This window comes from Lampris incognitus, chromosome 8 (genome assembly GCF_029633865.1).
Source record: "Lampris incognitus isolate fLamInc1 chromosome 8, fLamInc1.hap2, whole genome shotgun sequence".
In the NCBI taxonomy this organism is placed as follows: Eukaryota; Metazoa; Chordata; class Actinopteri; order Lampriformes; family Lampridae; genus Lampris; species Lampris incognitus.
Window position 1 is genome coordinate 14,837,359 of NC_079218.1, and position 25,514 is coordinate 14,862,872.

Genomic DNA, 25,514 nt, shown 5'->3' on the forward strand with positions numbered 1-25,514 from the left:
AGTCCACCTGTGTGCACCTTCTTCCATATACATCACCCTGTGTTCCTCCCTCTTCTTGAAATATTTATTCACCACAGCCATTTCCATCCTTTTCACAAAATCCACCATCTGTCCTTCCACATTCTTCTCTTTGAAACCATACCTACCCATCCCCTCTTCATCACCTCCGTTCCCTTCAACAACATGCCCACTGAAGTCCGATCCAATTACTACTCTGGAGAGTGTACCCAAGGAGGACCTTGGGTACACTCTCCACCACTCCATCCAACTCACTCCAGAATTCTTCCATCACATTCTCATGATTAAAAGGTCATATCAGATTTACAATGCCCTACAATGAATATTGACATTTCCTGACATGATTATAATGCTGCTTAAATGTGCTTATGATTCTTCTTGAGACCCTTTGATACATTTACGAGACACAGTGAATAAGGTATTACTCATAAAAGTTAAAATTAGAAAAAACCTGCAAAGTGCTAACATAATTTCCTCTTATGGTTGTATTGTGGTGCTGAAAAGCATATTCTGTCTAATCAGGACCTGGAAATGAGATTCTCTGGATGATAAATATTGTGTAGCACTGTGACCGAACTCTTTCTGAAACAACACATACAAAGCTTGTCTGTTATAGATTGGGAATCATTAGTCTTTTTTTTTAGCAAATCATTTCAGCTTCAGTGTCCATTCACAAGCACTGCTGCATTATTAGTCTCACTCACACACACACACACACACACACACACACACACGCACACACACAACTTCTCACCTGCCACGGGGCACATCCACATCCTCCTTTTTCCAGCGAAGTGTAGGCGGTGGGTCACCATGGACCTGACATCTGAACTCTACACTCTCCTCTACCAAGACCACCTGGTTCACAGGCCGTTGCACAAACACTGGTCTTTCTAGATGTTGACAACAGAAAAGCCATTGATAATAATCAGCCTCAAGGCATAGTGGCTAGTCTGTATTGGTCATAAATAATAACCTTGAAACATTTTTATCAAATCTGTGTATGTTTTTTTTAGCAGGCTGGAAATGTATTACAGTCTCCTCACCGAACACGGAGAGCTGTGCTGTCTCACTTTCTCTCTCCCCCACCATGTTGATCGCCACACACGCATACATTCCTACATCACTCTTCTTGGTATTGGAGATGGTCAGCTTCCCTCCTCGAACCTGGTAAAAATCATACAACTGCAAGTGATCCATTGCCGTGTGCTCGCTTATTCAAAGTGATTTCAATGGCGAGTGCTTCATGGATAAATATGAGTTATCTTGAGTTAGCAGGTTTGAGTGTGTGAGCTGAGATATCCTGTGACATCAGTCGGGGGGGCTGAGGAACTCACAATGATTCTGTCGTCTTTGTTGAGGTCCAGTCGGATCTTGTCTTTCCTCCAGTAGGTGGTGGGTTCAGGATGCCCGCGTGGAGGCTGGCACTCAAGGCTGGCAGTCTCTCCGACCGCCACCACCGCGTCCTGAGGGTTCTGTCGGAAGTCATCACGTAACACTGAGACAGAGAGAGAAGAGAGAAACCATTTAGGTTTAAGTATCTATTATGGTACAGTAACTTCATTTTTAACAGCTGGGTTTGCTGTAAGACTGAGGTGAGAGTAGCCAGAAAACACTGTTACAAGTGAAACTTTACTTTTTATCTTTAAAAATGACAGCTCCTCATCCCAGGATACAACTTTGGGTTGGAAGTAAAGTGAAGTATAGTGAAGTGTGTATAGGCTAGATTTAAAAAAAAAATCATTACAGTCTATTGAAGGGTACTGTGTAGTTTATTACCCATTTATTTATTCTTAGCTTTTTGTAAGATTCTGTTATTAAGGTCTAGGCAGTAGTGTACTGTGGGGTTTCAGTAACAAGCTGCGCCCGCCCCCCCCCCCCCCCCGGCGCATGCATGCATGCATGCACGCGCGCACACACACACACACACACACACACACACACACACACACACACACACTTCTCATATGGGTGCAGATACAGCCAACACAGCCGCATACAAAATACACTCTCACGCACTAAATGCACCACTGGATCAACACCAGCAAGGCAGCTGATCTTCAAAAACCACAACGCACACCACTGTGCACTGTAGCAGCTATTGCAGCATCACCACCAGATCTTTGTCACTCAGCAACCACATGCGCGCCACATGGCACGAAAACAAAAACGACCGGAAGAGTGCGCTCAGTAGGGTGCAGAGCTCAGCCAGGCGTATCTCCCCTCCTCCGGCGCTCGGACTTGGCGACAAACCACCCTTTTGCCCCCTACCGGGAGAAGGGGCCCTTACTAAACGACTTCAGATGTGTTTAACCGTCGCGGTTTTCACGATATAAAACGAATGTTGGCGAATGACTTTCATGCATTATAAAAGCAATAAAACGGCAAGAAAACAAACACGGCCACGGGGATTGTTTTATTGAAGCTACCGAGGTAATTTCCAGCTGTGACTGTGATTAATCCTACTCTTGAAATTGCATTTTCATAGCAAGAGTTTTAACATTGGAGTCTGGCACGTCCGCGTCTAATCCTCCTAATGGTGTCAGACAAACATGGCGGGGAGGTGATACACTGAACTGTTGTTGGTTCATCCAGTGTTCCTCCGGTTCTCCAGTGCTGAGACCAGCAGTGAATCATCTGCTAAATCTGATCCGACGTCTCGCTTACTTTCAATACTCACACCCGGATACATGACGGACGGCCACTACCCGAGCCAAGTCGACCGTGCGCATGCGTGCAGCGACAGCCGGTCGCGCGAGCGAGTGAATGAAGAGAGGGAGCGGCAACAGCGAGAACAAATGTTTTCCGGTGGTTTTTAATCACCGCAACGATGAGAGGTTCTTCATCAACAAGTCATCTGTGCACAAAAAAATAATTTAGGCTGATCGGTCCAGTAGTTTGCGAGATTAGCCGCGGACAGACACGCGACCAAACGCATACCGTCTGGCGGAGATGACGGACAAGCTTCCACAGTTGATGTGGAAACTTGCTCACCGGTCACGCGCGCAACTTCAACAAATTATAGCCACAATGTCATCAGTGCGCCGCCTTCAATTAAAAAAAAAAACACTGCAACGCGCACGGATAAACTCGCTAGCCCTTGACTAACGAGTCGGATCCTTTAGTCGACTGGCTAACGTCGCCCGTGGTGGGGGAGACCCGGGTTCGCGTCCCGGCTGCGGCGGTTCCCGTACTGCCCCCGAATTGGTGTCAGAAGTGGGACGGTGAGGCCATCGGACACGCGCCTCCGATGACACGCTAGTCGACTGGCTAACGTCGCCCGTGGTGCGGGAGACCCGGGTTCGCGTCCCGGTTGCGGAGGTTCTCGGATTGCCCCCCCGAATTCGCAACAATACCAACCTGGAGTGAATTCCCACCTCACTTGGGGAAACTCGATTTGATATTGATATCAAAATTGATAAAGTAATGTAAACTACTAATAAGACACGTTAGCCCCTAGCTAACGGGTCCGACCCTTTAGCTGAGCGGTTAGTGATGTTGCTTTGTGGTGCAGTTATACCTCGTTAGAATCCCGCACCGGGCAAGAAAATAACCGGTTACAGTAATTTAGTCGCTTTGGGAGAACGTGTAAAAAAATGCAGACAATCCTCCCAGATTCGCAAAAAAACACAAAAAAAAAACAAAAAAAAAACAAGCAGATCAGCAACAAACTCGTCAGTAGCTGTGAAAGCGGCGGCCATTGCCGCTTAGTTGGCTCAAGCTCAAAGTTGATGACGACACCGGGGCTAGCACCGACACATCGCAGGGCGTTCGTCACTGCACATCAAAATTTGATTGGCTGATGATACGGTCACTCAACGTTGTAATCAGTTTGCAGCTTCGGGCTTCAACGAAAGGCTAGCAATACCACTCGTGCTGGCCCAGGGAGCTGTGAGGAGTTTACATGAAAGAAATCCCTGCTCAGCTCCAGCAGAAAACAAGTAATTGAATTCAGACACATTTCAGGCACAATTCAATTTAACACGAAAATCAAATTATAAATTTGATTTTGACAGGGCCAGCAGAGAAGGCCCCGATGGCCCTGACAGCCCACTCTTGGGTCTAGGTGTTGTCATTCATCCATGGGAGACTTATTAATCCTTTATTTATTTATTTATTTGTTTTTGTTAAAAGGAGCAAAAACATTGAGAACACTCGGTAAGGTGCGATTAACACCATAAGCTCTTCAATACTGAGCTGAGGCACATGGATAATACTGTAAGTGGTTGGCATTAAGGCATGTACTGTACCATGTACTACACAGAGGACAGGAGAGGATGGGCTGTTACAAGGTTAAAAAAAGAAAAGGGACAAAATCCAACACAGAAATGGAAAACGAAATATGTGGGTAGCTGAATCAGGAATAGCTCGAAGATAATATACCATGTTGGTGACATTTATAAAGTCCATAACCTCGTTTAAAAACACATTGACAGGCAGCTAGCTAATGCTGTCATCGGTGGCATCCCAAATTTGAGCTCAGACAATTGCTTAAAAGGCGTCTGCAGCAACCAGCTTCAGAAATAGTGGATCTGTGGCATCACCGAGACAAAAAATATCTTTGAAAATGATTTTGATGCCGAGATAAGATGAGCCTTTGCATCTTAAAAAACCTTAACTTAGCTCTGTTTTGAACATTAATCCTTCGCCTTGTATATCATCAATCATGATGTTGTAAATAAAGAATAAAAACAACGGGTTGTGTCATTTCAAATTTCATTTTGGAGTAATCAGTGATTGATGTGCAATGGAGTGATGCCATATAAGAACTCTCTACTTGTTTGGAGGCCATTTTAAATAGTGCCGAAATGACCCGTTGGTTATTTTTGAATCGTCATCTCCATACCAGCTGATAAAATTACCGTAAAAAAAATCACCAAATACCGTGAGATAAAACGAGAACATCATTCTTTGAAATAGACTGCAAACATCTTAATGATGTGAATTTAAATGAACTGACTTCTTATTCTGTTCGTCTTAATCCTCACTACAACATTTTGTGGCTCTGCTGATTGATTGTAGGATGAGTTCCATCTCTAAGAGCCCTTGAGGAAGAAGGGAAGCCAAGGAGGAACTAAATGCCCCTTGGCTCAGCTGTCAATCAAATCCACTTTGTGGCGGAGTCAACGAGTCTCAGCCAAATCCACTATATGTACATAGGCAGTCTGTGGATGAAGACCAAAGCCTTGGCTGGCTGTCAAAAGGCAGTAAAAACTCTTGAGTCCTTCCCACGCAGGTGAGTTTCTGTCCTCATAGCCCCCCCCCGCCTCCATCCTCCTCCCGCTCTGTCACATCATACACACCCATAAAACTGCAACGCTTGTCCCCAGAGACTGTGACACCCAGTCGGCGGCATACGAGAGCTCAGTGTGTAATGCAGAAAGCACAGGAGTTATGGCTTACTCAAGAAACACGGCGATAACACAAATAAGGAGTATGTTGCAGAAAGACAAGCCATGTGGATGTGGATGTAATTTGATCAAGTGAATTCCCAAGGTTTTCCTCAAATGTCTGTTGCTATGACTTCCCCTCACAGAGTTGTTGCCCCCCCCCCCCCAACACTGCTGTGGTATGAGCTGTTTGTTGCTGCAGGTGTTGCGTGTGTATGTGTAGGGGTGGGGTGTTTGATCCGGTGGCCACATATGTGGAGCCACCCCCCCACCCCCCATGAAGGCAGCACCCATATGTAGACTGTTGTCTGGGTGTAATTACTTCAGATGGCAGGGCCCTAACCATCGCCTAACACTGTCTGATTGAGTATTGCTCAATTATTCCAACAGGCTGTGTGGAGGGTTCACTCATTCACCACTTTCATTTCTCAAATCAGAGAGGGAACGGTTTGGAAATGGGCTCCAGTCCACGGCACAATGGGTGGTAAAATATATGTGACAATGTGGAAGTATCTGAATACAAATGACCAGAGAGGGAGTCATTATTGGATCAACAGCAGAGGGGAGGTTGTTTTGCGGGGGAATATTACACTTCTTCCTTTTTTTTTCTATCTTGTCTTTTTTCTTCTTCTTCATATTCCTGCCTGGTTACCTTACAGGATTGAACAGCTCTCTCCATCTGAGGCTATTCTTCTAACAGAAAACTAATTTAATTTCACCACTCAAGAGCGCTGCCAAGTCCAGGAAGTTCACGTCTGAGATTCTTTTCAACACCCCCGATGATCGTCGCGAGGCTCCCAAGCTTCGCAGAACGATTCCAAAACAGATAATCAAATCCAGTTGGCAACAGACACAGGGACTTAGAGCGGCCTGTATCCACGCCAATGACGTGCCAAAACCCCAGCCGAGGTCTGCAAAGATGATTCGTTTGTTTTATTTTCTGGTCCATGTCGTGTCTCTTATATTTATTCAGCATGCTCGCGTCTTGCCGTCTCTTTTTCGGCATGCGGGACAGTATCGCTGAGACTTACCTCGTGGAGCCAGAGCCGGGAAGACAAGTAAGACGGCTTTCTGCTCTTGCTTTGCAAGTGGACACGAGATTATAATTATACACCAAGTGACAGTGCAAACTGACGACCGAGTGAGACTATGAAAGATGGAGAAAATGTTCACGCTTATCAACATTACAACAATGTACCCCACAACCACATGTGATGAAAAAGGAAGTGGTACCCCCCTCGCCCCTCCTCCTCCGGTGAATCCTAGAGGCTGGAAAGCAACATGGATGGGGAGAGGATGCTAACTCTCGTGCGATGAAGAATATTTTTCTAATCTAATTTATGTTTGTTAAATGTTTACTCAATTTGTTAATGCCACGTTAGGCAGACAAGTGGTGACTTAATCACAGTTTAATCAACAAAGGCGTTTTCACTTCATTCTGACCCTTTGCTCGTAATGTCAATCAAATTACACTCTGTATCACTCATTGTGTAATCGCTGACTGTATAAGTATTTCGAATAAAATAGCATGAATGCAAGAGGGGGGGTGAGGGAAAGAGGGGGGAGAGAGAGCAAGAGAGCGAGACAGAGACAGAGGGAGGGAGAGAGCGAGAGAGAGCGAGACAGAGAAAGGGAGAGGGGGAGAGCAAGATAGAGTGAGGGGGAGGGGATGAGGGAGAGAGAGGGAGAGAGTGAGGGGGAGATGGAAAGAGAATGAGAGGGGAAGAGAGAGAGAGTCTGTGAGCGAGAGCGAGAGAGGGAAAATGCAAAATGGAGAAAGAGCAGAGAAGGCATATGTGCTACTTGGGGGAATAAGATGGATTAGATCCCTTCACTGCTTGTAAACCCACCAAAATGAGACAAAAGGTCTTCCTCCTCTTCGGAGACCGAAGAAGTCACTTAGATGAGCGAGGAAACGTTTCTCTCAACAAACCTCGTGTCCAGATGAGCTGATTCAACTTCCTGTGAGACAAAACGTGTTTTTACACACAGATCCTGAGGACCGAGGACTCGCCTTCACGCCGGCTTTGTTCTTTCACACCGAGCCAAACAGGCGGCATAATCGCGCCCCGGCGTGTGACTTTACCCAGCATGCCGGCGGTCCGGAAGCAGAGGCGTCACGATCGTGTAACACAACAGCGCCAGCTGTCCGTTTAACACAGCAGTAGATCCGGTCCTGCGTCTACCTCCGCTGCCGGTTTATTGCCGGGACATCACTGCCCTCCGTTTCATCTTCACACCTTTTATGCAGAGCGGCGAGGCGGCTTAGTGGCGCAACGTTCCCGCCTTGAAAAGGCGGTGTAAAACGCCAATAGACTGACACAAGAACGACTGAGGTGTTGTGGCGGCATAAATAGTAACAACAATACACAAGAAAGTTGCCTACCAACACAGGGATCTCCGGTTCAAATCCCCACGTTACCTCCAGCTTGGTCGGGCGTCTCTACAGACACAATTGGCCGTGTCTGCGGGTGGGAAGCCGGATGTGGGTATGTGTCCTGGTCGCTGCACTAGCGCCTCCTCTGGTCAGTCGGGGCGCCTGCTCAGGGGGGAGGGGGAACAGCGTGATCCTCCCGCGTGCTACGTCCCCCTGGAGAAACTCCTCACTGTCAGGTGAAAAGAAGTGGCTGGCGACTCCACATGTATGGGAGGAGGCATGTGGTGTAGTCTGCAGCCCTCCCCGGATCGGCAGAGGGGGTGGAGCAGAGACCGGGATGGCTCGGAAGAGTGGGGCAATTGGCCAGGTACAATTGGGGAGTAAAAGGGGAAACCCCCCCCCAAAAAAAAACACGCAGGAAAAAATGAAATACTGTATACAAGCAGAGAGAAAATGACGGTGAAAGAAATTAAAATAAAATGCTGCTTTGCAAGCCGCCGTGTGAAACGGGGGGTTTTGTTTGTGTTTTGAGATTATGAACATACACTCGCCACAACCACAACTCTCCCAAGCCGACTAAAACCTCTGCCCAAGTCTCCAGGCTTCACAGCATATCCCACATTCTCCCGAATGACGGACTTGTGATTTATGGATCGTGGAACCGAGTGTGACGCCCCGCGCTGGCAGTAAGGGAACTACAGCGGCGGAGCCGAGGCTCGCGGTTAGTGATCCCGTGTCAGAAAGTGCACGCCCAACAGCCGTCTGATTCCATACGACAGGGGTCCGCTGTGGCGGTCCGCAATCTGCTCAAGACTCTTTGTGAAGAAGAGGAGCCTGTAGGGGCGTGTCACCTTCTCTACAGCAGTCAAGGGTTGTCCCATTTCTGTCACATGTATAAAACATACCCCCCACCCCCCGCGTACTACACACACACACCCCCCCACACAGGCAAACGCACACACAAAAAGTCCAGAAAACGGCTGCCCCGTCGTTATATCACAAACTTTGCTGATGACCACGGCGTATCATCCCTGTTTAGAACAGAGACGGAAAGCAAGACAGATATGCCGACGCACAAACGAGGGGTGGGGGGGGGTGGAGGAGGAGAGGGGAGCTATTTGCATTGGGGGGAATTTTTTTTGAATAAATAAACAACTTAACATGTCTGTGCCCTAAAAAAGTCATCAGCAATCAGTCAGGACTGAGATCAGCGCGATGAGGAGCGTTTACACAGTGTCCCCCGGGGGCCAGGAGCCCAGAACAGACACACACACACACACACACACACACACACACACACACACACACACACACACACACACACACACACACACACACACACTATCTATTAGAACTGCCCTCACAACAACATGCAGGACACAACATCAGCAGATTGAAATCCGCTTCCACAGAGAGGGTAGAGGGTACGGCGCCCAGCATACAATAAGATCTTTTCGTCGTCAGCATTAAGGTTAGGGCGAGAGAGCCCAGGGCTACTGACAGAGAAGAGGAGGAAATAATAACAATGTAAGGTCGTATGCAGATAAAGAACCACTCCTTAAAAACCCCTTAGACTGGGGCCAGTTGCCATTTGAGAAAATCTGATGTCTTTGAATGTTGTAATTAATTTTCTGTGTGTGTGTGTGTATATATGTGTGTGTGTGTGTGTGTTTCTACTGAAAAATGACTATTAAGAGAAGGCAACAAAATTTCCCATTCCAATCTGTATTATTATTCCTATTATTCCAATCTGTATTACCCCCCCCCCCCGTGTCCAAACTGCTTTGGGGCGGGGGGGGGTATTATTTAGGTGTATGCTCTACCTGTGTGTTGTAGAGAGACCAATGTTGATGAACTGGTGTGACTTTTGATTTCCAAAGTCAGTAGGAAACCTCACATACATGCAGGGAGATTTCCATATGTAAAGAAGATAAATAATTATTTAAATTATGAATACAGCCACGTCCACACAGTGCTAATTCTAGTTCTAAATCTATAACTGATTCTATCCTCCGGGATGGGGGGGGGGGCAGTGGATGATACTGAATATCATTGATATCGAATTAGACATCAATTTTGATGGAAAAACTGCTCTTTTACTAAATATTTGACGATGAGTAAAATACAACTTATTCCTTCAGCAGACATCGTGACGCGTGCTCAATAACCCAGGTAAGAAGACAGTAGGCGTCGCTGTGAAACCACAGACTTAGACCGAGCCATGGTAATGACCTTTACTTTGGCCCCAGAACTTATCTTCTGCCTTTCTCTACAGGGCAGCTATCACTGTATGCTGATGACACATGTTGGCAAAACCCCGTCTCCGTGAGCTTTTGGCACACTAATTGACACCGCGGGGTCAAAAACAAATCCGTCCTGTATTCCTTGGGTTTGCAGAGTTCCAGTCTGCCACCATAAAGGGTTAACCTGGGCGCCCATAACACTGTCACGTTTAATTAGCCTCCATTCTCTTGTCATGTAATGTAAATTGAAGTTGGAAATGGCAGAGGAGGTTCTCCCTCCCCCCATCCCCTCGTCCTTCACTTGCAACCCCCCTCCAGTTACAGTAACAGCGGAGACCACACGTTCACATCTATAATTAATTACTCCTTGTCTCCACGCATTCCTTCACTGCATCACGTCCCCTGTGCTCATAGTGTAACATACAGCAAGTGGCCATGAAACACGGCCATTTAACTTATTTGCTTGGATATTTTAGTTGGGTGCAAATTCTGACGGGTTTAATATATGCTGTGTTCACACAGGAGGGAGCCTCTCATTAGGAACGTCAACCATCCTGTTCCCCACTCCGACTGGGCTCTGCAGCCTAAAGGGTTGGTGTCCCCCCCCCCCTTTTTCGCCCCTGTTGAAGCCATCCCAGTCACTGCTCCACCCCCTCTACCAAGCTGGGGGGGGGGCTGCAGACTACCACATGCCTCCTCCGATACATGTGGAGTCGCCAGCCGCTTCTTTTCACCTGACAGTGAGGAGTTTCACCAGGGGGACGTAGCGCATTGGAGGATCACGCTATTCCCCCCAGTTCCTCCTCCCCCCTGAACAGGTGCCCCGACCAACCACAGGAGGCGCTAGTGCAGCGACCAGGGCACACATCCACAACCGGTTTCCCACCCGCAGACACAGCCATTCGTATCTGTAGGGACGCCCAACCAAGCCGGAGGTAACTCGGGGATTCAAACCAGCGATGTCCATGTTGGTGGGCAACGGTATAGACCACCACACCACCCGGACGCCCCTAGTTTAGTGCAAATTTTGACGACTTATATATATACACATATATATATATATATATATATATATATACACACACACACACACACACACACACACACACACATCGCCATCCATCCATTATCTGAACTGCTTATCCTGCTCTCAGGGTTGCGGGGATGTTGGAACCTATCCAGCAGTCATTGGGCGGCAGGTGGGGAGACACAGGGCCAACACACACACACACACACACACACACACACGCACACGCACACACACACATTAATACTTAGGGACAATTTAGTACGGCCAATTCACCTGACCTGCATGTGTTTGGACTGTGGGAGGAAACCGGAGCCCCCGGAGGAAACCCACCCAGACACGGGGAGAACATGCAAACTCCACACAGAGGACGACCCGGGATGACCCCCAAGGCTGGACTACCCCGGGGCTTGAACCCAGAGCCTTGTGGCTGTGAGGCGACCATGCTAACCGTGCCACCGTGCCGTGTGTGTATACATATATGTGTGTGTGTGTGTGTGTGTGTGTGTTCACACTGCTGGAGGGAGCATCTCATTAGGAATGTCAGCCATCCGCTTTCACACTTTCACACCCGCACTGGGCTCTACAGCCTAGAGGGCTGCTGCTCCTACATCTACATCCACCACCCTTCACTGCAGGTGTCCTCAGTGAACAAAAGAAAATCCAAAAGTCAAAAAAGGATGCCGAGGTTACGCGTGTCAAAAGCCACGGACACCTTGAAACCTTGCAGCAATATTGTGGAGATGCACAGCATCCGCCTGCGAGCGAGTCGGGGATTGCGATCTAGCCTTTTATCCGCCGTATTTCACGGGAGCTGTGGTCACCCGGGGAGAGACGGCTTTCCTATAAGCGTTGGATGAGTCTCCCCTCGCCCGGCGCCGGCTCAAAACCGAAATGAAAGAAAGTCCGCGTTGAAAAATAATGACTGCTGGTTTGTTTTCCTTTAATCTCACCTCGGCAAGCTGAGCAAGGTTTAATTACGACACAGCTTTCTAATGTTTGGTATATAAGACGGGGGGAGTGGCCGTTGGTAAAGATGGGAGCCTCTGCTTTATGAGTCTGCCTGCATACCTCAGGGAAACAGACGCCATCCAGCCATCCCAGATTTACACTCTGCACTCCGGCAGGGATGAACGTATATACAGTGGCTTGCAAAAGTATTCATACCCCTTGAACTTTTCCACATTTTGTCACGTTACGACCACAAACATAAATATATATATTGGAATTTTATGTGAAAGACCAACACAAAGTTGCACACAATTGTGAAGTACAAAGAAAATGATACATGATTTTAAATTTTTTTTACAAATGAAAAACTGAAAAGTGCGGTGTGCAAAAGTATTCAGCCCCCTTTTCTCTGAGTGCAACCAATTGCCTTCAGAAGTTGCCTGATGATTGCTGAATGATCGAATGTTGACCTAATGACAAAATAGAGTCAACCTGTGTGTAATCTAATCTCAGTACAAATACAGCTGTTCTGTGACGGCCTCAGAGGTCTGTTAAGAGAATATCGGGGAGCAAACAGAATCATGGAGTCCAAGACAGGTCAGGGATAAAGTTGTGGAGAAGTTTAAAGCAGGGTTAGGCTATAAAAAGATTTCCCAAGCTTTGAACATCTCACGGAGCACTGTTCAATCCATCATCCGGAAATGGAAAGAGTATGGCACAACTGCAAACCTACCAAGACACGGCCGTCCACCTAAACTTACAGGCTGAACAAGGAGAGCACTGATCAGAGATGCAGCCAAGAGGCCCATGGTGACTCTGGACGAACTGCAGAGATCCACAGCTCAGGTGGGGGGATCTGTCCACAGGACAACTATTGGTCCTGCACTGCACAAATCTGGTCTTTATGGAAGAGCGGCAAGAAGAAAGCCATTGTTAAAAGAAAACCATAAGAAGTCCCGTTTGCAGTTTGCCAGAAGCCATGTGGGGGACACAGCAAACATGTGGAAGAAGGTGCTCTGGTCAGATGAGACCAAAATTGAACTTTTTGGCCTAAATGCAAAACGCTATGTGTGGCGGAAAACTAACACTGCACATCACTCTGAACACACCATCATCCCCACTGTCAAACATAGTGGTGGCAGCATCATGCTCTGGGGGTGCTTCTCTTCAGCAGGGACAGGGAAGATGGTCAGAGTTGATGGGAAGATGGATGGAGCCAAATACAGGGCAATCTTGGAAGAAAACCTGTTGGAGTCTGCAAAAGACTTGAGACTGGGGCGGAGGTTCACCTTCCAGCAGGACAACGACCCTAAACATAAAGCCCGGGCTACAATGGACTGGTTTAAAACAAAATATATTCATGTGTTAGAATGGCCCAGTCAAAGTCCAGACCTAAATCCAACTGAGAATCTGTGGCAAGATCTGAAAACTGCCATTCACAAACGTGCTCCATCTAATCTGACTGAGCTTGAGCTGTTTTGCAAAGAAGAATGGGCAAAAATTTCAGTCTGTAGATGTGCAAAGCTGGTAGAGACATACCCCAAAAGACTTGCAGCTGTAATTGCGGCAAAAGGCGGTTCCACAAAGTATTGACTCAGGGGGGCTGAATACTTTTGCACACCGCATTTTTCAGCTTTTTATTTGTAAAAAGAATTTAAAATCATGTATAATGTTCTTTGTTCTTCACAATTGTGTGCCACTTTGTGTTGGTCTTTCACATAAAATTCCAATAAAATATATTTATGTTTGTGGTGGAAACGTGACAAAATGTGGAAAAGTTCAAGGGGTATGAATACTTTTGCAAGCCACTGTATGTATATGTTTATGTATATGAGACTATAGTGCATATAGTGGAGCTGTATCACCCCCCCACCCCCCCCACTGGTGTGGCGATGGGTTTTAAATGGCGTGGAGCGATACCAGAGAGTTGCAGGGAAAGCCTCGCATCATCTGTGCTTCTGAATCCTCCGGCCTGATCAAACACATCTAGTGGTGGCCAACAGAGCAGCGGACCTGGGCTCCGTTCACCACAATATTATGATTGTGATACCGTCATGATATTATCCCTGCACGGGTACGCGCAGATGCTCCACCACGCGTGAATGCTTGGCTAGCACACAGATGTTTACGCATGTGTTTTGACGTATACTTAAAGCTATAAATACCAATATTGTGTGCCATCACATCGGTTCATGATGCTTATCCCTATTATTGTGTTGGTTTGATAGTACCTTTTTGAACTTTGTGCCTTTAAAAGAATACATGTGCACGGATAGATGTTCAAATATGCATGTGCAGAGTACAGGGGGTTGATCTGACCTATAGGAAACGCCGGTAAGGGGGGGGGTTGTATGCATAAACACATGCATGCATCCAGGCAAGGTGGCGATGGGAAGGAGTGGCTACGTTCTCCCTGTAGATAGAGTAGTACACAGCAACCCTAAAGGCATGTGGCTGAGAATGGGGGAGCCAGGTGTACCTCTAACCCCCACCCCCTTCCTCATTCCCCAACCGAGCTGTTTACCAGATTACTCATCCCAAATCTCTGTTAATCACATCGGCACACACCCTCTGGTGAGCTCAAGGCCACCCTCCACGGATACCGAATGGCAGGGTTGGCGGCGGAGCAGCAGTTGGGTGGCTGTCACCGTTGGGGGTCTAAAATCTGCGGGGCCATGAGACTGACCTACCGCTTTCAAACGACACAAAGGAGCACCCATTCCCTCCCCCGGCGCCTTTGGCTCTGCCACTCCGCATGGCGCATCTGAGCAGATTAAAACGGCCCATCAATCAGGGGAGACTGTGGTGCCACTTCAGAAAATGACATTAATTCTTTATGTGCGACAGCGCCGTCGACAGACTGGCATGGGAAATCAGTCAAACCCGTCCCATAATCACCCATCACAAGGTGATCAGAGAACCCTCTGAGAGAGGACACTGCTCTCTGATTGAGCTCGCGCGCACGCATATTCATGTACGTGCAATTACAGAGGTGAAAGCAAACACAACCGCTTGCATAAAATTCTGCATAAACATGCTTGCACGCAATCAAACAGCCATTACAGCTCAGTCCCCCCGTCACTCGTGTTAGCAGACACGTGGATTTCAAGTTTTATCATTCCTCCGTGCGGGCTCTGTCGTTCTCCCTCTCCGTTTTTCTACCCCGATTTATCTTTTCCTGCGTGCCGCCACGTCTCTTTCAGCAGCTCTGGAATGGCACGGGCGAATCCCAAGGCCGTGGCTTCATCCAACTCCACCCGCAATCCTGTTTATCGCACATATACCTCTGCGTAAGTCTTTCTCCCGACCATCGCTCTCCTCCTATAATCTTTCTGTCACTGCCTTCATAATCTACCCCGCCCCATCTCCACTGCGCTATCTCCCCGAGTCCCTCTCCATCGCTTCATCCTTCTTACAGAAAAGAAAATGCATGCAAAATATGCTTGACAATGCGGCTCGGGGTTGTTGCAGAGCCTCGTCTCTGTCGGAGGAAACCGTGGAGGAAGAATTCAAATATAGCGGTTCATTGCGAGCAGGCGGCGTAAGGCACGTTAGTGTCAAAATAACTGTAAATATAGTATAACGCGGCTAATCCCAGCACAGCTGTTAGCATTAGGTCCTCTAATCCTGGTCCAGATCAGTGATCCACTCACACTGGCTCGGGGACAGATGAGTGTCAGCCGCCAGACATCCAAGTGGGTTAAAGGGAGCAGACTGGTCTGATGTTCACTATTTAAACATTATAATCTGTGGATCTGCGGGGGTCCTGGAAGGCAGCACTTCACAGCAAAGGCTTTATACACCAGTGTACGACGGAAGTGTATTACAGACGCAATGTCCCAGACCGTCAGTCACCAGTCAACGACAGCCAGCAGGAGTCACATAACCAGCAGTAATGAGAGTTTAATTTGAAGTCAATTCATAGTTATTTCATGTCAAGTTCACATTCTGCTTTCTTTCGATAGATTTTTCCTCTACTTATATGCTTCACAGTTGAAACTTTGCCGGTGTGAAGAGGTCAATGAGGTCCAAGAGTAAACGTATACACAAAAGAATAGTCTCTCAGAAGGAGTAAACCAGTGTGTACACGAGGCTTCACAACAGAAGGTATCTAGAATGATCACGCTATTGCTATTGCGGTTACATAAGCATGGGATTAATGGTCATATATCTGAGTCTCCCTCTGCTGCACGTGGCAAATGTGGAGAGCTAGTTGTGAGGTATCACAGAGAAAGCATGCACAAACACAGTCATTTGCTCCATTTGCGTAGTATTGTGGCGCGGTGGTTAGCGCTGCCGCCTCACAGCAAGAAGGTCCTGGGTTCAAACCCCAGGGTTGTCCAACCTTGGGGGGGGGGGTAATCCCCAGGTCCTTTCTGTGTGGCGTTTGCATGTTCTACCTGTGTCTGCATGGGTTTTCTCCGGGTTCTCAAGTTTCCCCCACCATCAAAAAGACATGCATGTTAGGGTTAATACTCCTGTCTGTGCCCCTGACCGAGGCATGGCAAGACGAACTGGAGTTGGTCCCCGGGCGCTGCCCTCTGCTCCTAGCTACACAGCTAGGATGGGTTAAACGCAGAGGAAGAATTTTTCCACGGGGATCAATAAAGTAATAATAATAAAAAAATAAATTTAAAAAAAATCCCATGTATTAATACAAGTTATCCATACGCTCTGCACACAGAGAAGAATCCATTCTAGTTCCTATTCTATTCTATAGGCTATTTTCTTTTGGTTATATCTAATTTCATCCAAATGTGTTCATACCAAATCTGTCATCGCTCTCACCACCTGTCAGTCTGGCTCCTCTGTGATATGATGCGTTTGATGAGAGAATTCTCCCCATCCAAGGGGCGAGGAGAAAAACACAACGAGGGAACGGTTATTTCCCCGTGGGCAATGTAATAACCCTTTATATCATGGTAAAATGACTGCTGTGACAGGCTGACTCTGCAGTTTGCAGTGCTGCTGACACACTGGAGCCAGCCCGGACTCACTCTATCTGCATACGATGCCATGTGCCAAGCCCGGTTGTCTGTGGTACGATCAACTACTGAGAGAGGCAAGAAAGCATCTGTGTGATATATCAGTGGACAGAGAGGTCAAACGTGTTAGACATGCAATGCGTGACTGACAGATGCAAGCATGGACGTGGATGCCAACCCATATACTCTCCGTGCACAGCTTTAAGGAAAATGACAGCTCCTTTTCCATTTTCTGCTGGGTAGGGAAAAAAAAATACAACACTTGCTCAAATATTCGCGTGGAACCACACAAAATAGAGCACACGTGGGAGTTTGCTTAAGCTAAGGGGTGCCACTTTTTAAATAACATATCCTGAATGACTCAATTTTCAGATTAGATTTTTGGATGGTGACGCAAATTCATGCTACCATCAAATCATGTATTGGTGCCACTAACGGAATATTTTAATGGTAATCTTTAGCCGCTAAAAAAAAAAAAGTCTGAATCCCCTCTGATCCTAATCCATTACAGCACTCATGCAACAATACTGCCCATCTCTCTGTCTGTAAGCTTAATGACAGGCGCAATGAATAAAAAAAAGTGAGAGAAAGGAAAAAAAGAAAAGAAAAGGGGGTCGCTGCTTTTACCAAACAGAGCAGTTAGTAAAAGCCTAGCTATAGAGGCTTACTCCACTTCCTATGCACGTTAACTAATCAAATTAAGTAACAAATGAACATTTTTCACCTCACTTTTTATGTCAATAGACGTTTTTGCCCTAAAACAATGGGCATAAACTCAAATCGATAGAAATTAATTAAAAATAATAAAAGGGTCTTAATCCATCTGTGAGCACCTCTTCATATACAAACAATGTATGTTGTCTAGAAGATACCATCTCACACGCCCGTATGGAATACTCATTTCCCACTTTTCAGTAGAAATGGTCTCTATTTCAAATGTGAATGATCTATTTAGCAACAATCATTTAAGAAAGGGCAAATCTTATCGATGGCGCACCTTACTGATTAAGTTTGATGAGAGAAAACTTAATTCAGCGTCTCACAAGTTAAAGATAATGGATGCTGATAATAAATAAATTGAACCGCATAATTGTCAGTGTGGCAGTATTACTGTCTGGCATACTATGAGACAATGGTTTCAAAAATCATTTAACTTGAAAACAAATAAGTTGTGTTTTGGCAAGACAATGCAGAATGTATTGAGTACACAAAGAAAAAGAGAGAAATTAGCTAAGCTAGCATGACACCAACACAATTAACGTAGCACAAAACCACACTGTAGGGTCCATAGCTACGATTCACCTATGGACTTCTTTATATAGATGACCATGTAGCCACAGATAATCTACCAACTTGTCAAATAAAGAACCAATTACTTGAAAAATGTTTTCAAAATTCTGGTACGAATCACAAACAACCAAAAACATTCTCGCTGAATTTGACAAAAAAACAGATGAACATGAAGAATGGGTCTCAGAATAGTAACTGACTTTACAGGTAAATGAACCCATCAGCCTGTGCTCACATTACTAAATACGCTCCACTCACGATTACTCATTGGTCAAATTACAGATAAGACGTTTTAGAAAAGCACCATAATTGTAGACACCTGCTTTCAGAGGAACACATAATACACTGCAATTTATTCTTTCTGGAAAAAAGACAAATAAGTCCCAATGGAAAAACACAGCGATTGGAGCAACACGTAGTTCCAAAACAAAGGTTTGTTGCCAACATGGATCCTGTTGTTTGTTTTTAATTAAAGCTGCTTAAGGGGATTCCCACGCAAGGTAGACAAAGCAGCATGCTGTTTTAGTTAACTGCGATTCCCAGAATTCCATGTTGCTTGCATGTTCCGTTTCAGAATTCCATGTTGCTTTCATGTTCCGTTTCAAAATTCCATGTTGCTTTCATGTTCCGTTTCAGAATTCCATGTTGCTTTCACGTTCCGTTTCAGAATTCAATGTTGCTTTCACGTTCCGTTTCAGAATTCAATGTTGCTTGCATTTTCCGTGTCAGAATTCCATGTTACTCGCATTTTCCGTTTCAGAGTTCCATATTGCATCCCCCAGCTATGGGTTAAATAGTGCCACTGCCTAGTGGATACCTTGGGAAAGGAATAGGCTACAGGTATAAACCCCTACAGAAAATCAACGTCTACAGTGCTGTTGTTTTTTGTTTTTCTTGCCCTTTTCTATGTGTTTAAGTTGGACAGTACTGCTGTCATTGTGTGTGGCTGCCGCTTCTCCCTCCTCGTAGCCCCCCCCTTCCCACCCACCCCTGTATGTTTGTGTTATGTTTATCTGTTGTCTTGTTTCACCCAGTTTATTGTAAAGCGACTTTGAGTGTTAGAAAATTGTTATAGAAGATTGATTTTTTTAAAATTAATAATAGTAATTATTATAATTATTATGTTCTGTTCCATATTGTTTGAATGACTTAAGAAAACAATTGTGGACGATGCTGCATGGTCTCTAACGCTGTGACTCCTTTTATATTTGTATATAACCAACAATTGGTTTTGTATAACTAACAAAACAATCAAATTATTTAAATTTAAATAGCACAAATATAACACATAAATTAGATAAATGTTAGTCTACAAATGCGTAATATACATCACTTCCTGTTTTCCAGTTAAGATTTTGCAGGAAAGCATAGGACATCTATGCACTTAAGTTTTGTGTTTTGATTTTGTTTTCTTTTGTTTTGTTTTTTTCAGTGGGGCCTGGGAAAAAAATTTCAACACTAATAGTAAAAGTTAATATATCATAAAAATATTCTGTCAAGCAGCTTTAAGTGTCTGACAGTCTCATGGTCTTACACCTCACTAGTCAGACTTGATAATCAGAGATGCAAGGTTCGTCTTGGAAGTAAAATGCTCAAGCCGTAGAGAAATAAAGCTGGAAATAAATATGTTCATGTTTACCATAATCATCTATATTTTATTATATCACAAAATAAATGCTGTTTCTGCAATGACGTAAAAAAAAAGAAGCAGTTTGCTCATTTCAACCTTATTTCTGCAAGCGAAATTATGTTTTCAGATCAATGGTAAGATATGATATTAACGGTATCATTTGATGTGATGTCCCCGGGGCCATCATATCATTTATCCAAACAAATTCATGTTAGAAATAGGGTTAGGGTTAGCCTGAGCTCAGCGGACACTATATAATCCACACTGCAGCAGGGCACTCATTATGCGTCCTTCACTAGAATAGCACTGTGTGCCCTTAGCATCAATCAGTAAAGCTGTTCCCTAAATCTCAACATGCTCAGTGAGAGGCGCTATTTCAGTTTGTATTCAATTCAAACTAAAACGACCTATGAAATTGTCAGATTCACGAGGTGAGCAATGGCATGCGTTTTGTTGAACTGTCTGCAGCCACTGTAGAAATGAATAGGTGGTTTTTATTAGCAAACTCAAGATGTAATCTGGTTTAGCTGCTGCTTGACTCCCAAAAACTTCTTGACAGATAGCTGAGGTCTTTCAGCACATGGCTGTATGTTGGACTGTGCAAAATATCTCATGGTAGTCTGTAATTGTGGTATTCCTTTCTCTTGATATGAAATCCTGGAACAATCTGTGTGCTCCAGCCTCCGCTCCAAACCCCTCCCTAGTCTTCATCATCATCAACCTCTAAAGTGTTGTTCTCTAGCCTTGCTACAGTCATTCCCAAAGCTGGGGTTGTTGCAGGAGAGTTTATCTGGCGACCCAAATAAAATCTCCTGTGACGGGGTGCCAAATAAAATTTGCAGAATTTCTTCCATAGTCTGCTATTTTTAAAATTATTTTTTACATTCATTTTCATTTATTTTGTAATTTTCTTTTTTTACATTAATATACACTTGTTGATTTCTTAATATTCTTGAACATGTTCTAGTTAAAAGTTATTTATTGTTTTTACATGGTATTAGAATAATCTTGTAATTTACACTGAAAGGATTGGTGTTATTGTCTTTTACTAATATTTGTGCAATTTCATTTTCTAAAAAAAAATCTTGTACATAGCAATTTGTTTTCAATTGGTGTTTTATTTGTTAATTAAAAGCTTTAATGATAATAAAGTATGCCTAGTCATTCATTTTCATTCAGGGATATTAACCCTATGAGCCCTAGGCTATTTTCAGGATAATTTCACTACCTTTACTTGTAAGCCCTTATCTTGGTCATTATCAGTGCTTGAAGTGGGGGGAAAATATAAGTACCAGTATGCCCCTTATTCACACACACACCCCCCCAATTATTTTTACCTTTTTATTAGACAGTGGCAGTGGAGAGGGAGACAGAAGTTAAGGAATTCAAGTCCTTAGGATCGGCAATATAGACAGAAGGCAGTGGTAAGAAGGAAGTCAAGAAAAGGACACAATCTGGTTGGAGTTTATGGAGAAAAGTAACTTGAGTACTTTGTGACTAAAGAATGCCGTTGAGGGTAAAGGGCAAGGCATACAAATCAATGGTCAGGCGTGCCATGCTCTATGGTGTGGAAGCAGCGACAACAACAGAGAGGCTAGACTCTACATTACAGGTAGCAGAGATGAACATGCTGCGCTGGTCTTTGGGAGTGACTAGAAAAGACCAGAAGAGAAATGAAGAAGTGAGCGCTATGCTCAAGACCAGAGGAATGGATGAGCGAGACAAGATTGAGACGGTTTGGACATGTACAGAGAGGAGGCATAGACTATATGGGAAAGAAGGTATTGGACCTGGAAATACCTGGCAAAAGAAAAAGAGGAAGACCAAGGAAAAGATTGAGAAACCAGATAGAGGATGACATGAAGAGGGTCGGACTGCAGGAGAGGGATGCCTCAGACAGAAGGCTATGGAGGGCAAAAATCCGCTGTGGTGACCCCCTGAGAAATAGAGAACAAGCTGAAAAAAGAAGCGGAGGGGTAGACAGGAAATGAGGGGGGGGGAGAGAGAGAGAGAGGGGTATAACACGCAACAAAGGTCGCTGGCTGGAATCAAACTGGCGACACTGCGGTATGCGCTATAATCATTCAGCTACAGAGACAACCCCGCTTATTCACATGCTGGTGTGTGTGTATTGCCCGGTATCAGCAAATCATGTTCTGAATTTCTACAGTGAAGAAAAGATACTGGTCTGGCGGCCTGTCCTGGGTGTCTCCCCGCCTGCCACCCAATGACTGCTGGGAAAGGCTCCAGCACCCCCGCGACCCTGAAAGCAGGATAAGCGGTTTGGATAATGGATGAATGGATAAAAGATACTAGGAGATATTGCTGTGGTGTTCACAACGTAAGTTTATTTAATCAAAGGGACAACCGTTTTATTAGAATAAAAAATATTCGGCTATGTACACTAGTGTGTGGTGCAGTGAAGTCATCAGGCCGGGATGCCTTTAGCTCCTTGTATTCCTGGTGAAATCTGTTGCTTTCTTCCCTCTCTGCTTTTAGTGTGTCACACAAACTAAGCACCTCTGCATCACCATCCTTACATTCAGTTGTCCTTCAGGTTACTGTAAGGCTCATGTAACATTACTTAGACTCTAGCTGCCAGCAGAAGAAAGCAGCAGGCAAGAACGGGAACAGGTGAGCATCACACAGTGCCCCCAGTGCCCCCTGGGTAATGCAAATTATTTACAGCCATCATGAATCGCCCAGTGAACCTGATACGGAGGGGGCAGAAAAGAGTACCAGCAGCTTGTGAGGAGTCATGGTAAAAGAAGAAAAAGTCATGGTGCGCTAAAGAGTAAAATGTAGAAGTGCCACCCGTTAGTACCGGCCCACTTTGAGCAGTGGTCATTATAAAGGCTAGCCATGCTGTATCTTGTTTGTTTGTTTGTTTTTTCAAATAAGTCTAGGCTACCCAGATCTTCCATCATTTGATATGATAATACTTGATTTATTTTAGCCTTCACATCGAGGGAAAAAAAAAACCCAAAACGATTGTGTCTATGTAATTGTTATGTTTTCATATGCATCTCACCATACAATGCTGACAGTAGATCTGTCCTTTCATTATTGTGTTGGGGAGATTGTCTGGAGTCTGTTGGCGGGGGGATACTCTGTGACTGACCTGAAGTGACTTGAGTTGACCTGTGTTTGCACATGTGTGCATTTGCACATGAGCCTACCTGCGCACAGGTGACCTACACACGTCTTTTGACCACAACGTCTGCATCATTGCAATGGAAAGTAAATATGTTGTTTTGTGTTTATTTTTCATACAAAGTGGTACGGAATGGCAGTCCTATGCTGGAGATAATATAGAAATCTACAGTAATTTCAAAGATTTCTCAACAGTGCTTTGTCACACAGAGAAACAACTATCATCACCGGAAAGGGTAAGTTCCACTGTTTAATTTGATATATGCTATGTTGTGAAGCAATAGGCCCTATGTGACTTATTTCACTGAGAAGCAGGATTGTAAAAATGGGTGAAGAAATTAGTAAAGATATTACTTTGCCCGTCCACGGTGGTGTAGCGGTCTAAGCATCGGCTTTGTGTCGATGCAGTTGCCCACTGGGGACCGGGGTTTGCGCCCCGGTCTCCTCAGATCCAACTATGGCCGGACTCGATGAAGCAGCAATAATTGGCAACGCTGTCTTCGGGAGGGGGGCGGAGTCGGCTTGTGTTCGTCACATGAATGAGTCTCTGTGTGTGTCGGAAAAAGCAGTGGTTCGGCCTGGATTCACCTTGTCATGAAAGTGGGGAGGCGTCTCCTTCGAGACTGCCGGGCGGAGAGATGTAGTTTGCCGAACGCATGCAGTACGAGGGTGGGTGTTTGAACTAAAATAGGGATCGATTGGCCACTAAATTGGGAGAAAAAAAAATCAGAAATAATAAAAAAAAATATTACTTTGCAGAAGTTTGATCTGTTGTCATGACATGATTACTTTGGTATGTACAAATATGTGACTAGTATCATTACAAAGCTCTGGTTCCACTGTTTGCAGTGATAAGTGTTCAATATCTACACAATGACAAGTACGTGAGTGATTCAAATAAGCATAATGGGTGTGGAGATGGACGCAGAGCTGTATGCAGATTATAACTATGATTAAATCTGATGTAAATCAAAACTATTTTTCTTGCCAATACTTCGTTGTATAGACAAGCAACTAGCAGTGTTGGAAAGCTCAAGTCATGCCGTTGCAGCTGGTATGCTCCCCACCTTGCTGCAATGAATACTTTATGAGCAATTCAACTGAGAAGAAGGGATGTGAATTTTGATGCAAATTGCATCTGTTAAGGCTTAAAATGGATGATGACAAGTGGTTTAGGTTTTGGGGGGTGGGGTGGGCACAGTAGGATGTCACTTAGGGCCCTAAAATGTTCAGATACAGCCCTGCACATTAGCAAGATGTGGCGAGTCTGGCTCAAGACCAGTGGGGCTTATGCAAAGACTTACACCAGAATAGTACAAGTCCACTTAAACACCATGACTATAACTTTAGTAAATCATCATTATAAAAGTAAAAATGTCAATACACTGTAATATTTATGTAGGCTTTTTCCCCTGTCTGCTAAGGAAGGGACGTTTCAGATTCCAACTTTTTAATGTTTCGGGAAAATAAATTAATAATAACAAAAAAGAAGTAAATTAGACTATACTGTATTTCATTGATCTCATCAGGTGTAATTTGATATTCATAAAAAAAAAGAAAAAAAAAGAAAAGTAAGTTAAAGTTTTTGACTGGACTGGTATAAATGACTAGGGCTTTTGGATCCTTTTTGCCAGTCATTCGGCTTTTAAAATATATAAAGTAACATACATGGAAATCTATCTATTTATTCCATCTATTAACATGTTAGTGTATTTATTAAAAATGATTTCGCTAACCAAGGTGGGGATGTTGCATCACCAGTATAGTCATTCTTGCACTGCTGGTAAACATCGGGGGCAAATACAGCTTATGCTAAGCTAACAAATGCAAGCAATTTCCTAATGCAACTTCAAAACCAATCAAAATCCACCTCAGCCAATCTAGAAATGCATGAGAGCCAAAAGCAAAAAGACTCAATATTAGTGTTGGAAAATCTTAGCGTAATTCAAGACGGTTTTTTTACACTTGCATTTTTACACTGGACTGAGAGGTTTGGATGTAGAATCCCTCATTATCCATCCATCCATTATCCGAACAACTTATCCTGCTCTCAGGATCGCGGGGATGCTGGAACCTGTCCCAGCACTCATTGGGCGGCAGGCGGGGAGACACCCTGGACAGGCCGGCAGGTCATCACAGGGCCCACACACACACACACACACACACACACACACACACACACACACACACACACACAAATTCATACCTAGGGACAATTTAGTACAGCCAATTCACCTGACCTACATGTCTTTGGACTGTGGGAGGAAACCAGAGACCCTGGAGGAAACCCACACAGACACGGGGAGAACATGCAAACTCCACACAGAGGATGACCTGGGACGACCCTCAAGGTTGGACTACCCCAGGGCTCGAACTCAGGATCTTCCTGCTGTGAGGCGACCGCACTAACCACTGCACCACCGAATCCCTTATTATTTAGGTGCAAATTT

The 25,514-nt window shown here is 44.9% G+C and overlaps 1 protein-coding gene across 1 annotated transcript in view; it reads right to left on the reverse strand.

Annotated features, from left to right (window-relative positions):
- The window catches only part of LOC130116286 (roundabout homolog 2-like), a 153,437-nt gene that overhangs the window by 68,263 nt on the left and 59,660 nt on the right, over window positions 1-25,514 (reverse strand). The window contains exons 3-5 of the mRNA XM_056284208.1: window positions 1,356-1,516; window positions 1,065-1,185; window positions 773-911 (exon numbers count right to left, since the gene is read on the reverse strand). Of these exons, the coding sequence (XP_056140183.1) occupies window positions 773-911; window positions 1,065-1,185; window positions 1,356-1,516 (421 nt within the window). The remainder of the gene's footprint in view (window positions 1-772; window positions 912-1,064; window positions 1,186-1,355; window positions 1,517-25,514) is intronic.